This window comes from Pituophis catenifer, unplaced genomic scaffold (assembly GCF_029215685.1).
Source record: "Pituophis catenifer annectens isolate HBS135680 unplaced genomic scaffold, rPitCat1.0.hap2 SCAF_8, whole genome shotgun sequence".
Lineage (NCBI taxonomy): Eukaryota > Metazoa > Chordata > Lepidosauria > Squamata > Colubridae > Pituophis > Pituophis catenifer.
Window position 1 is genome coordinate 59,802,348 of NW_027256888.1, and position 13,054 is coordinate 59,815,401.

The 13,054-nt window shown below is 34.5% G+C and overlaps 1 protein-coding gene across 1 annotated transcript in view; it reads left to right on the forward strand.

Annotated features, from left to right (window-relative positions):
- Positions 1–13,054, forward strand: part of COL25A1 (collagen type XXV alpha 1 chain) — a 293,688-nt gene that overhangs the window by 233,512 nt on the left and 47,122 nt on the right. Inside the window, exons 13-18 of the mRNA XM_070949158.1 lie at positions 4,682–4,726; positions 5,125–5,151; positions 6,030–6,074; positions 7,847–7,879; positions 8,000–8,035; positions 8,596–8,640. Coding sequence (XP_070805259.1) covers positions 4,682–4,726; positions 5,125–5,151; positions 6,030–6,074; positions 7,847–7,879; positions 8,000–8,035; positions 8,596–8,640 — 231 coding nt within the window. The remainder of the gene's footprint in view (positions 1–4,681; positions 4,727–5,124; positions 5,152–6,029; positions 6,075–7,846; positions 7,880–7,999; positions 8,036–8,595; positions 8,641–13,054) is intronic.

Consider the following 13,054-nt stretch of genomic DNA (forward strand, 5'->3'; position numbering starts at 1 on the left):
ATACCATGATTTAAGTACTATTTTGCATACTTGCTTTGCAATATTGTAACACAATGTCATGATGCATGTCTCCCTTAATGAATACTTGCAGATAAAGTATCTATTATTTTCTTTGTTTATTCTGGGCATTGGCTGCTGGAAGGGATGCATTCTGATCTAGACAGACTCAACCATACTTTCAACTGGCAAACTCCAAATCCAAAAATGCTAGAGAAAAAAACCAATCCAAAAATGCTAGAGAATTTCTGGAATCTTAGTATTCAGACAAATTAACCATCAACAGATACATAGAAATATACCATATTTACAAACCATTCAAAAGAGATAACAAAAGACTAAGGAGGAAACAAAAAGACTATAACACATCCCTGCCAGCAGCCAAAACCCACGTGAAGAGATTAACATTAGGCAAACAATCAAACAGAAAATAATACCCCAATCAAGGAACTGCCATGAAGAAAACCACAGCCCAATCAACATTGGCAAGACAAGCTACTGTATAGTGTGGGGGAGCCCCACACTCATCAGCACTGATAATGTTATCTAGTTGGGTTATGAAATAGCTGCAAGCAAATAGCTAAGCTCGGAGAGCATCAATGATTCAATGATTTATGGGCATTTTTCAGTGTTAATTCTGCTTTCTGTGACGTATAACTGGATTGCTATAGATAATATGAAACTTTAAGCTTTCTCAATTCAAATCTATTTTCCTTATGAGATTGTGTTTTAATATTAATTAGATGTTCAGAGGCATAGGAGCATATATTAAAATCCTTTGGGGTTTGTTTTGTTTTGCTTTGGCTTGGGTTTTGTTTTGTTTTGCCAAGTAAGCTATTTCATTGCCACATTAGTTAAACTAAGGGAAAGCTTATACTGATAAAAAGAAATAGTAATGCATTCATGCAGGTGCTCTTTTCAAATGTTAGACTTCTGTGTTTCGCGGCAGCTCTGCCTTTCTAAGGACAGCACTTTGCTGTTATTTCATTATTTAATCTTTCAGATAGGAAGGAAAGTTAAAGTTCTGCCAGTTTCATGACATATGTGAGGTTATTATGCAAGATGTAATGCCAGATGAAGCTGCAATAAGTTTAGTTCCATTGTGCATTATGGATGCTTCTGCTGTGCTCTCTCACATTAGAGCTAAGGCCTTCCGAAGAAGCAGTAGTTCTTTCAAAATAAGATTCTGTAAACCAAAACAGAACAAAGCTCAGGAATACTTGGTTCTGTATTTCTAAACCTTTCCATGTATATTCACCATAGACTAGAATACACAGAAATCGCACTTGGAAGATTAAATTAAAAATCTCAGTATTTTTCAAGATTCTAGAGCATTCTTACGAAGTTTAACAAATTGATCTGTAATCAACAGTGGTTACTGAATTTATAACATGATTGAAAAGATGCCTTTATGTCAGTTAACTGAATGTTTCAGAGTATGCAGATTAAAATATTTTAGTACAGAAAAAGATATAGATATGAAAACAAAAATTATATTGCCTAATATAAAAAAAATATTTGCCTTGTTTTACATTTCATAGATACATTTAAGTATGATCCAACCGTAACTTGTTCTGTAGATAACATAAATTTTGACTTACTATTAAAATGATGCACATTGGCAAGGCAAATTCTAAAATTGATGCACTTCACAATAAATCATTATGCTGATTAATGTAGCACGCTAGATTAATATGCTTTATTCAAATGAAGTTGGACCAGCCTTTTTCTCGTTGTCTTGATTATCTCATAAAACTTTTGTGAGAGAAAGATAAGCAGGTGTATCAATTAGTCATAAATAAATTCATGCATATGAAAGATATAGTTGCTACTGGGTTCCATCTATAATCATAGTTATTGTGTTCATATTATGCTCACATCCATTTGACAATTGCCCAGGAAAAGAATTGCTGCAGTCTTGTTTTGCCCTACAGTCATGGAACTGAATCCTATTAAGTTACATTGAAATGAAAGACAGAAAAAAAGTCACAGCTAGGAAATGTTTAGTCATGTTAGTCATTTAGACATCACAATTAACTAAACCTACCTCCAACATATTGAATAGAAGCTTGCTGTGTGATATTCTCTTATATTAAATTAATAAATGGGATTGGGTCTCACCCCAGTGGAATTGGCCTGCCCCACATATGCCAGCCCAATGGGCATGCTGCGGACTTCATTGGCCAAAGAATTTCAGCTGTTTTGGTCCAGGAGAAGAGCCTTTTTTGCTATGGCTCCTACCCTTTGGAAACCCCTCCCCCAGGTGAGATTCGCTCCCTTCTGATCTTCCATAAGGCCTTGAAAACAACTACCCTAGGGCCCCAAAGAGGATGTGGTACTTTGGATGTAACTAATGGAGTAGGTAGCTCCCCACCTCCCACTACATACATTTTGTTCCCTCCTTCCATTGTTTTAATTGAAAATATAATTGTAGTTATATATTTTTTTTATTGCTTCATTGGCTTTTATCATTTGTAAGGCACCCAGAGTCACCTTGAGGTGAGATGGGTGACAAATAAGTCTAATAAATAAAATAAGTAAATAAAAACCATGGCTATTTCCATTCTTTTGACTTAGATTTATAGGATTGTATTTTTTAGATCTGCTAATACTTTTCATTGTTTATTTCTTAATTTTTAGTAAAGAATATGTTTTTTTGTGGTGGTTTTTTTTTTTTTTTTTTTGCACTAGACATGATCTTTTTCTCCTTCCCTAGAAGGAATCTTCACTTTTTTTTTCTTTTAAATGAGTATTCACATAAAGCAGGTTCTTCATAAATTTGGTAATTGAACTTTCAGATCCAAAGGTAGTAAACATCACTGTTTTTAGTTTGTACAGAAAGTTCCCAGGCAGGTTTTGTGAGCATTCAAAACATTGCTAAAATATGTATTACTTACTTAACCTGGCATGGCAGATGAATAGAAAAGCCATAGAAAAAATAATTTAAGGTATCAGGGAGGTAATAAGAAAGAGGAAAAGTATATTGAAAAGTTCTCATTCAGCTCTAGCTCAGAATGTTAGGAATATATCTAAAAGAACACTTTTCATTATCCCTGCCTTGGTCACAGAACCTAGGAGATGTCTGATTTCTTTTTTTAAATTGTAATACAATTTACAAATAAATTGGCATAAATTAGTGGAATTCTATAAATTTTCCTTTTTACATCAAGAAACCCTTCCTAGAAAATTGAACTAAGAAATATCTTCCAACTCTATTTGGAAACATGGTAAAATCCTGTTTTATCAAGTGAAGAAGGGAAAATGTGCTTCAAATTGAGTTTGAAAGCTACGGACATATCCCCTGTACTGTATTTGTTATTTATGGCAACAGTACAGAAGTGGGTTGCCAATGCTTTTTTCGTTGATGTTTTCAAGATCTATAGTTTATTTATTTTCTGGGAATGGGATGGGGTGATAGTAGTTCTATCACAAAATTAGTTATTAGGCCCATTCTTGCTTAGCTTCTTTCTCCAAGCATGTTCCATCACATATGCCTATTACACAGTATTTTTCACAAGACTGATAAAAGCATATAAGAAGCTTTGCCTCTTAGCCTTTGGATGATTCTTTTGACTCTGAGCCAATAGATTTTGTAACACAGCAGGATTGTCATCAATTCTGGTAAGAGAAGTATCTTCCACTAAGTCGTATGGGATAAGTTCTCCTGTTGTTCTTTATGATATCTATAATTAACTTTGAAGTTGTTTTGTGACAAAAGAACTGCCACAAGAATTCACAATGTCTGTTTTACAGAAGTGTAGTTTTCAGATATCAGCACCTTCAGTCAGATTTACAGGCTTGAAAAAATCCTGTCCTGCCCAATATGAAGGCTTCAAGTTTAAAAAAAAGTTTTAAAAAGGTCTATGCTTTGGCAAAATAAAGTATTTTCAGAACCTTGGAAAGCTCCACACAGGAAGCTCAAAACTCAGTTAAATCTGAGATGATGACAGGACTACATTTTCATAGGGGAAATCATATTGAGGGTTTGCTTCAGTCAGGCTAAACTAGTTCATCATACTCTGAATCCTTATCCTTTGTGAGAATATGACAAAGTTGAGTTTCAAGTATCTGGAAAATACCCGATTTGGGGAAGGCTGCTTTACTTGGGTATATCAAAAATATCTCAGAAGAGTAAACAATTTACATGCTGTTGTATGGAATTTTAATAATCCTAATAAAGATATTTTCCAGCTGTGGGTTTTGTACTTTAAAATGGGTTATTTCTGAGATATCAGCTCAGATACATTCAAGACTATGGCATTTAATAAACCATATTAAAGTAAGCTTTTTTTTTTTAAAAAAAAATCTTGCTTAATGCAATTATTATCCATGCTTACATCCACTCTACTCTTAATGTAAAACGATTTGTTGAGATTTGTATATTTAGTGCTATTAGAAATACCTTTACCCTCTTTCCAGGTAGTTCATGATAGAGATGAAGCAAATATTAATAAAATAATTAATTACAGAACTTTATAAAAAATAGCAATTATCCTACATACTAGTTTAATTCTTTATATTAATCAACCATTCTTTGAAAATAATAAAAGAGAATTATAAATGAAACATAAATTTTCATTTCTGTTTTTATTGCAAAGCTTATAATACTTTAGAACTGATCACTTACGCATGAAATTTGCTGATCCAGTTCAATTCAATTTATTTTTTTATGTCATTATTTCAGGGAGAACCTGGTGTAATGGGAGAAAGAGGAGTCTCTGGGCTTAAGGTTAGTAGATAAAATTCTGGCTAGTTATTTTTCACATTCTATTTTTATACATGATCTTTCATGAACAGACTACAGCCTGGGGGTTAGGGACCCCTGTTCTATGTAGTCACAAGAAGTCCTCTTTGCTTTGTAATTTTTAAAATACTAAGTAAGTTGGACATGAATAAAAATTTCTCTAACCAATTAAAAAGTATATCTTGCATAAAAATATATTACAATAATGTAACCCAAATATAAGACACTTATTTCTATTGAATCAATATCAAAATTACTATTTTTATTCTTACATTTACATTTATTAAATAGGTGCAATTGTCATAGATAAAAGATCTGATAGATCTCCATGAATGTCCTTTGAGAACAATAAATGCATTATTTCTGTCTTCTCTTTCAATTAGGGTGATCCTGGACAACGGGGAGAAAAGGTAATGTATATACTTATTTATTCATACGAACAAATAATTTCAAAATTGAATTGTGAAGTGTTCAGCAACTTTTTTTACATTTCATTTTATGCAAGAACTTAGAAAATCAGTACCCAGATCAATGTTATATATTCATAAGGTGCTGTAAAAAACTATAGAAAATTAGATTTTTCATTTTGAAAGGTTGTAGAAGTAGAAGAATTGAAACAAGGCATGCAATTTGGGAAGAAAAGACAACAAAAAAAAGGAGCTTGAACTTTGCACAATTAAGCATTTAATTGTAATGGTCTAGCTGATGTTATTGAGACCTAAAGTTTCCAGCTCAGCTTCTACATTCTTGGGAATTTATGAAATTCTGTAAAGAAAAATAATGTTGAAAAAATTTATCAGATTTTTTTTCTGATAAAAGACTATGTTTTATTATTTGTCAATAGAAAAAAAGATGAGATATGGGATAAAAAGAATTTTTCTTGGAATATTAGAGAACATTCATTCATTCCTCCTTTCCCTTCCCATTCTTTCCCCTTTTTCACTTTCTATTTTTTTCTTATTTATATTAGTCTTGGTTTGCATTGGTTTTTTATCTTTGTAATTTTAAATTTCAATGAATATTATTGTAAAAAAAATATATTAAGCAACAATCAAGTTTGATGCGACAGGAAGCCAGGCTACAGCCAAGACAGACTTAGACTGAAATATTGTTCGGTTTTTCTAATATATCATTTCTTTCTTCCATTACTCTCACTCTTTTGGCTCATTTCCTTGGCCTAGTTTTATAGCTTTCTTCAAAACTCTCAATAGAAATAAATTTAGGATGTTTTTAATAGGAAGCAACTGGTAAATGAAAAAAATGTAAAAGAACTTATTCTGATATTTAGGGTGATGCTGGAGAAAGTGGTCCCAAAGGTCACCCTGGAGAAAAGGTACAATTCATACAGGAAGTCACTGAGTACATTTAAATTTAGGTTAAAAACAATACATATAAATTTTTAATAATTTAATTATAATTTTAATGGTAAAATTTAATAAACTGTAATATATTCAAAATTATAATTTGTAGTTCCAATATATATATTCATAAATGTTTATTTTTGTAGTGTTTGCAAGGCGTAGTCAAGAACATTTGTTTTATCAATAGGAATCATTTGGTTTTGTTTTTAGTAACTATAACCTTGGTATCATCATATTGTTTGTGATATCTAATTAGACTGATGTCACCCATATAAATCTGAGTATTCATTATAATGTTGCTGAAAATGGACAATTTATTAGTACTTTTTTTTAGAGCTTTATTTTCACTCTTTATTACACAAAGACCGATTCCTACTGTGAGAGGCTTTTATTTTTTTAATATTTCTTCTGCAAAATGTCAGTAATTACCATGACATCTCCTGGCTTGTGGAATCTCCTCCCCAGATTTCTTGGTATTTCTTGTTATTATATTTAAATATTTCTTGTAAAATTAGCTCTGAGCTTCAGGCAACAGTTTCAAACTGAAATGAGACATTATGAGCTCAAAACAGTTTGAACACAAGACGTTTACCACATTTCTTTTTCCTTTCTCCTTCAGTCAACAGTATAAAAAATTGAGGGGGGAAAATCCCTTAAATCATATAGGATGGCTGAAGCCTGTTTTGTGTAACTGCTGAGTCCAGAATTTTCTCCTTTGGCTTTCCTGGTTTACTTCTTCTGTTTCAGAAGACATATATGTGGACAGACACCACATATTACTCATGAATTCTAGTTGGACTTCATATATCTTTGGCCTGCATTTATAGAGCTTTCCTTCCCACACTTGAAATACTCGGTTTTAACCAAATACACAGGAGATTCAAAGGTGAAACTTAGTAGGAATACATTGCCAATTCTCACATAGGACATATTCCACCATGTGAGCTGGTAAAGCTTTGTAAATGGTAGATGATTCAACAAGTTGTTCTTCCTCAATTAGAAACAGTTAAAGTAAGCATACATTGCTCCTATTCCTCCTTGATTTCATACCCACAAACATTTATAAAATAATAAACCAATTTAAAGTGTTTTCTTGGTGTCTTATAGGCCAAGACTTTTTCAGTTTGTATTTTTATTTGGAAATCCCACAATATTTTAACCTGCTTATTTTTTATTACTGTTTCAACTATATAGTATGTTCCCATCGATTTTTTTTATTATTGGCACATCTTAATTTTTACAGATGTTATTTGGGTGACTGTGTTATGTTGCTGTTCATAATCAGTTTGTGCAATGTTTTTTGCACAAGTTGGGTATATGATCTACTGCTCCTTCTGCTTTGCACAATTTGAACTTTGGATCATTGGATGATTTTTTCAACTCTGGCCTTGATTGCATTAGCTTGCTCTTGAGCAGCCAAAATCAAGCCTTCAGTTTCCAGTATAAGTCATTGCCAGGTTTTATCTTTATCCATTTTCCCTCAATCTTTTATAGAAATTGACCATGTAATACTTTTCCTTGCCAGCATTCTGTTCTGGTTTTTGTTCCATTAGTTCAATATTCATGCTTTGTTTCTTTCACATCCAGTAAGTTCCAGTTTTTAATATCAATCAGTGATTGTTCTTAGCTGCCCTTTATGTAATCAGCCAATACATGCTTTTCTTCTTCATTAGGGTTTTTTTTTTTTTTTGGTACTTGAAGTAAACCTCTGCCTCCATTAATTACTATTATTATTATTATCCAGGGTGATCCTGGATCTTCTGCTGCTGGAATTAAGGTAATGTGAATAACTTTTTCACATGTACGCCAAAATTAAATTTTCTGTACTTTCTTTCTTACCTTGAAGTTGATGCTTTAATTTTAATTTTCTGCTTTATAATTTGTTTCTTTGTTTTAGGGAGAACCTGGACAATCGGGTAGACCAGGGCAAAAGGTAATGTGTTCAAATAAATAATTTTGGTTCCTATACCCCGTTTCCCCGAAAATAAGACATTTCCTGATAATAAGCCCAATCGGGCTTTTGAGCGCATGTGCTAAAATAACCCCCCCGAAAATAAGCCCTCCCCAAAAATAAACCCTTCCCAAAACTATTTAAACACATGCACAGCTGGTCTCTGCCATTTCCTCTGGTTAGGGTTAGGGAGACAGAGCGGGAAATCAGGTAAGACGGCAAGAATAGCCCAGTCTTTCTCCACATGCCCCAAAATAATAAGACCTTCCCGAAAATAAGGCCAAGCATCAGGGTTCAAAAAAAATATAAGACAGAGTCTTATTTTCAGGGAAACACGATATGTATTTGAACTCGATTTCTCAGAAGTGCATTATATGAAAAATGACACTGTCTTTTCCAACTATATTAAATGGAAAGGTGTTTAAGTAGCAAATATAAAATAAGAAGTAACTTCAAAATACTGTATATATAGTTTGATTTGTGCAATATTTTCCTGTTATTAAAATAATGTAATATTCTATTACAATGTGATATAATTGCAGGGTGAACCTGGACTTCCTGGACTTCCTGGCTTACCTGGAATTAAGGTAAATATACATATATTATCTATTCCAGTGCTGGCCAGGAGTTGCAGTCCATCCATCTTAGAAGTTTCTAAGATTGAGAAACATTGAGCCATACAGTTTTATTATAAATATGGGACATGTATAATTAACAGGCAGCTTAGACCACTGTTAACATACCTGAAACTTTTCTTCTGTAAATTAAGATCATCACTTCATATCAACCATAATTGGAGAAGTGAAGGAATAGCTAAGTTTTTAATTTTGTGCAATCTATAGCCAGTGAGCTACATACAGCTCTCTCCCTTCCCCCCTTTTTTTAATAACCTATAGAGTTCTGCAAGATTGGAGCATTAAAATTTAACAGTACAATTTTATGTTCTTCAGTTGGAAAAAAAATGGGTGAATTATTTTCACCCCTATAAACTTTTTACAAGCACTCTTTTACAAAGGTGAAAAAACAGATAGCATCATAGCAAGTTTCTGAAAGAAAAATTGGTTAATAAAAGCATGGTCTCCAGATGCAAAATGAACTGCCTACTATATATCACAGAAAACTTTGCCAATACTAACAATAACGGACTGTATTGATTGACATTCTTATCTTCCTTGCATCCTGGTATTTGATGACAGAAAATACATCTACTAATTCTACAGGCTATATAAAGATGCTGAGAAGATCTTTTCTGTATCCTTATTGATTATGCCTCTGCCATTGTTGAGATACAGAGAAATTATCTTCATTCAGAACTGAGCATATAAACAAATTGGCAAGCAGTACTGGTTTTGTAGCACTAGTGTATGGTTGGTTGCAAGCAACCTACAAAAATGTTGCTTTTGATTTCTGGACCACCTCCAGTTTCCAACATAGCTGCATCCAGAGAACACTTCATCTTTATTGTGGTGAAACACCAGTACAAAATAAAACCTTAATCTAGCAAAGCCCAGTTTTATTCCAAGCATGCTTGTGCTGTTCATGCTAGGCTCCAGCAAACTTGCTAGACTTTAGACTATTGTCTACATCCCATTAACTTGGAAATACATGCAACATGCTAACACATTCGTCTATATACCCGTGATGGCGAACCTATGGCATGCGTGCCGGATGTGCAGTATCGCCTGTTCCTCTTCTGGGTTTCTGGCATGCATTACATGCGCATGCAATGAACTAGCCTTTGTGCGTGCAGCAGTGCTTGGAAACTGGAAGAGCTGGTTTTCCGTTTTCTGGCATGACCATGCACATCGGCCAGATGATCGGCACGTGCGCATGCACGGCAGTAACTGGAAGACTTGCTGGCCACCCACATGTGCGTCCCGGGAACTGGAATTACCTTATCTGGCACGTGCGTGCCCCCTGGAAGCCTCTCTTCCTGATTGCGGTTCCGATGAGGGTGCGCGCGCGCCATCACTGCTATATACCATCTATATACTGTTAGTTTCTGTCTTGCTCAACTACTCTTCCTACAAAAAAACACAAGTATGTGGACATAAATATCCACACGCTTTTCCTCTTTTTACTAGAAACAGCAACGAAGAAAGGAGGGAGGACCAAATAGGGCTGACAAAATTAAGAAAAGAGTAAGGAAGAAAGAAACCAAGCTTAGACATTATGAAAATGATTACATTTAATTATAAAGCAGTTCCTTCCAAGTAGCTCATTTTCAAGGCATCCTCTTTCACCTGAAAAGTCTACAGTCTTTTCCATTTTGAGGCCATTCCTTCTTTTTTCCATTCTTATCAGCTAATTTGAGATGATCCCCACAATTCATTAAAAATATTTATCCTGGTAAATATGCCGTGCAACTTACTCTGCACCAATACATATTCTGTCTTGAGTTGTGTAGGTTTGTTTTTGAGATAGGCATGGCAGGCATGACACTGGCAAGAACATGGACATGTCCCTGTAGATTTTTAGGCAATATTTTTTAGAAATGATTTGCATTTGCCTTCTTCCTAAGACTAAGAGGAGCAATTGGCACAGTTGACTTCCATGCCTAAAGTAGGACTAGAAATCACGTTTATGTGCTTCTGGTCCAGAATTATTAATCAATAATCAACTATTAATCAATAGACCAAACCAGCTCAGTTGGAAGTATCTATTTCATCATAAAAGTTGAATAAAAATTTCTAATCTGAATAGTGAGAGAATCATTGGTTTCTTTGAGAAGGAAAGCAGAAATAATATTTAATTTGTGAATAATATGAGCTTCATAGATATTCTCTATTAAAAACTGAATCAGTAGGACTTGAAGAATATCTTCACTGTATTTGCCTGAGAAGAGGGTGACTTCTTTGAAAAATTCATACAATTACTCAGTAAAGAAATATAAAAACACACCTGCCTGCATTCTTGGCTTTTGAAGATTAAGGCACCATGGCCTCTGAATCTATAAAAGCACCTATCAAATCAAATTGAATATCTCGTTGTTTTCTCTTTGCTGCTGCATTGCAGACGAATGCCTTATTGAAATGGAATTACTTGTTTACTTGCCTTCACACGCCATTAAGAACACTAATCTAGATAGAATCTCATTTACTTTCTGTTTTCTCAGTGAAGTACCTGATGTCGGCACACAACTCAAAAAAACAACCATTCTTTTTAAAATATGCTTTTTATGTAGTGCAAAAGAATAAAACAAGCTTGTACTGTTCCTTTTCAAAGAACAAAAAAAAAAAAAGTCAGACAGTAGACAGAATGGCCAACTCAATGTTACATGTTGAAGTTGTGCAAAATCTTTTGCATAGCTGCTTTAGCAAAATATCAATATGCTTTGAAACGATACTTATCCACTGTCATCTTTTATAATTGAATTATAATTTGGATGCGATAGTTGGAAAAAAGTGGAGACCTTAACTTTCTGACTCACAACAGCTCTGTCAAATAATGCTGTATTTGATTAATATTAATACAGAACAAGTCAACCTGATGGGTAGATCCATGATGCAGCTGAAGTAAGGAAGTAAAAAGATAGAAATCTGTTTTTTACTGAAAAAAGCATTTGGTATGTCTAGTTACTACTAAGTTTACCGTCCTAGAGCTTCCAATAGGTAAATGCAAAACCTGCATCAAAAATTGTTTTCTTTGTTTCACCTCCTCTGCTTCTATCCTTCTATCTTTAGTTTAGTGTTTATGGGGGTTGTACTTTCCTATGCGAGGCTGGTGTACAGTCAAGGGTCTTCTTGGAATCACAGCTCATATTTGAACAAACGACAGTTGTGGCCATGAGGGCCTTTGCACAAGTTCCTGGATTTGGAAGATCTTCTCAGAATCACTCATGTTTTGGTTACCTCTCAGTTGGGTTATGAAAATGTGCTCTAAGCGGGGTTGCTCTTGAAAATCATTAGCAAGCTACAATTGGTCTTGAACTTTAACATTGCAGCAAAGGCAATGATGGGTGTGTTGTGGGATGCGCATGTTTTCCCACTGCTTTTCCAGCTGCACTGGTTGCCATTTGGGTTCTGAGTGCAGTTCCAAATGCTGGTTATCACCTAAAATGCTGTGCATGGCATAGGGCCTCATTATATTTCTCCATATATTTCCACCTGCCGGGTCTTATCAACTCAAGGAGACATGGTCAGATTCTCTATTGGGCAGTGCCATGCAGAGGTGGATTTCACATAATTTTGCCACCAGTTCGCCGTACACTTAAAATGTGAGCTTGCACGCATGTGTGCGGCTTAGAAAACGTGCCTAAATAAGACGGGATAGCGGCAAGGCGAGGGGTGGCACCCGCAAGTCGCCACTACCAGTTTGTGCGGTCTGAACCGGCTGAATAATACCACTGCTGCCATGTTATAAAATTTAAGAGCCCTCCTTATATTCATGTGCTCCTGGAGATCTGTATTGCTTTCACCTTTCTGACCTTTTGTACTGTAAATTGTTCAAAACCTGGCTGTGTTTTCAGGCCCTGAGCTAGTATAGGGGTTGAGTCCCTTTGGCTGGTTATTGGACATTTGGCTTTTTTGGTATGGGGTTTCTGATCATCTATCTTCTTTTATTTCTTGATATGTTTTTTTTTCTTTTGATTTATTACCTATATACTGCTCAGAATTGCTATGGAGCTGCGCACCTTCCAAATTAAATAAATAAATAAGCAAACCAACAAACAAAGTTTGTCACTAAGGTGGAGGTATTGGTAGTTTCATAGCAATATGGTGATTCAGTGTGGCAACTTTGGTTATTGCTCTTGTATCCCTTCCAGTATGGCGTTTCTGTGGTGTACTAGAAGCTAAACCTAAAGCCTAGTTTTGTCCAGAAGATATTTAAGGACTAACTATTTGTTTCAAGGATCATTTCAAATTTGCAAACTCTATCTTGGACAAATAGAAATTGAAGTGATCTCACATTCCAAAAATATTACTGTTGTGAATATAATTGTCAGATAACAGAATCAAAAATTTCCCAATAAGTAACCCTTTGGACAGAATGAAGACTTAG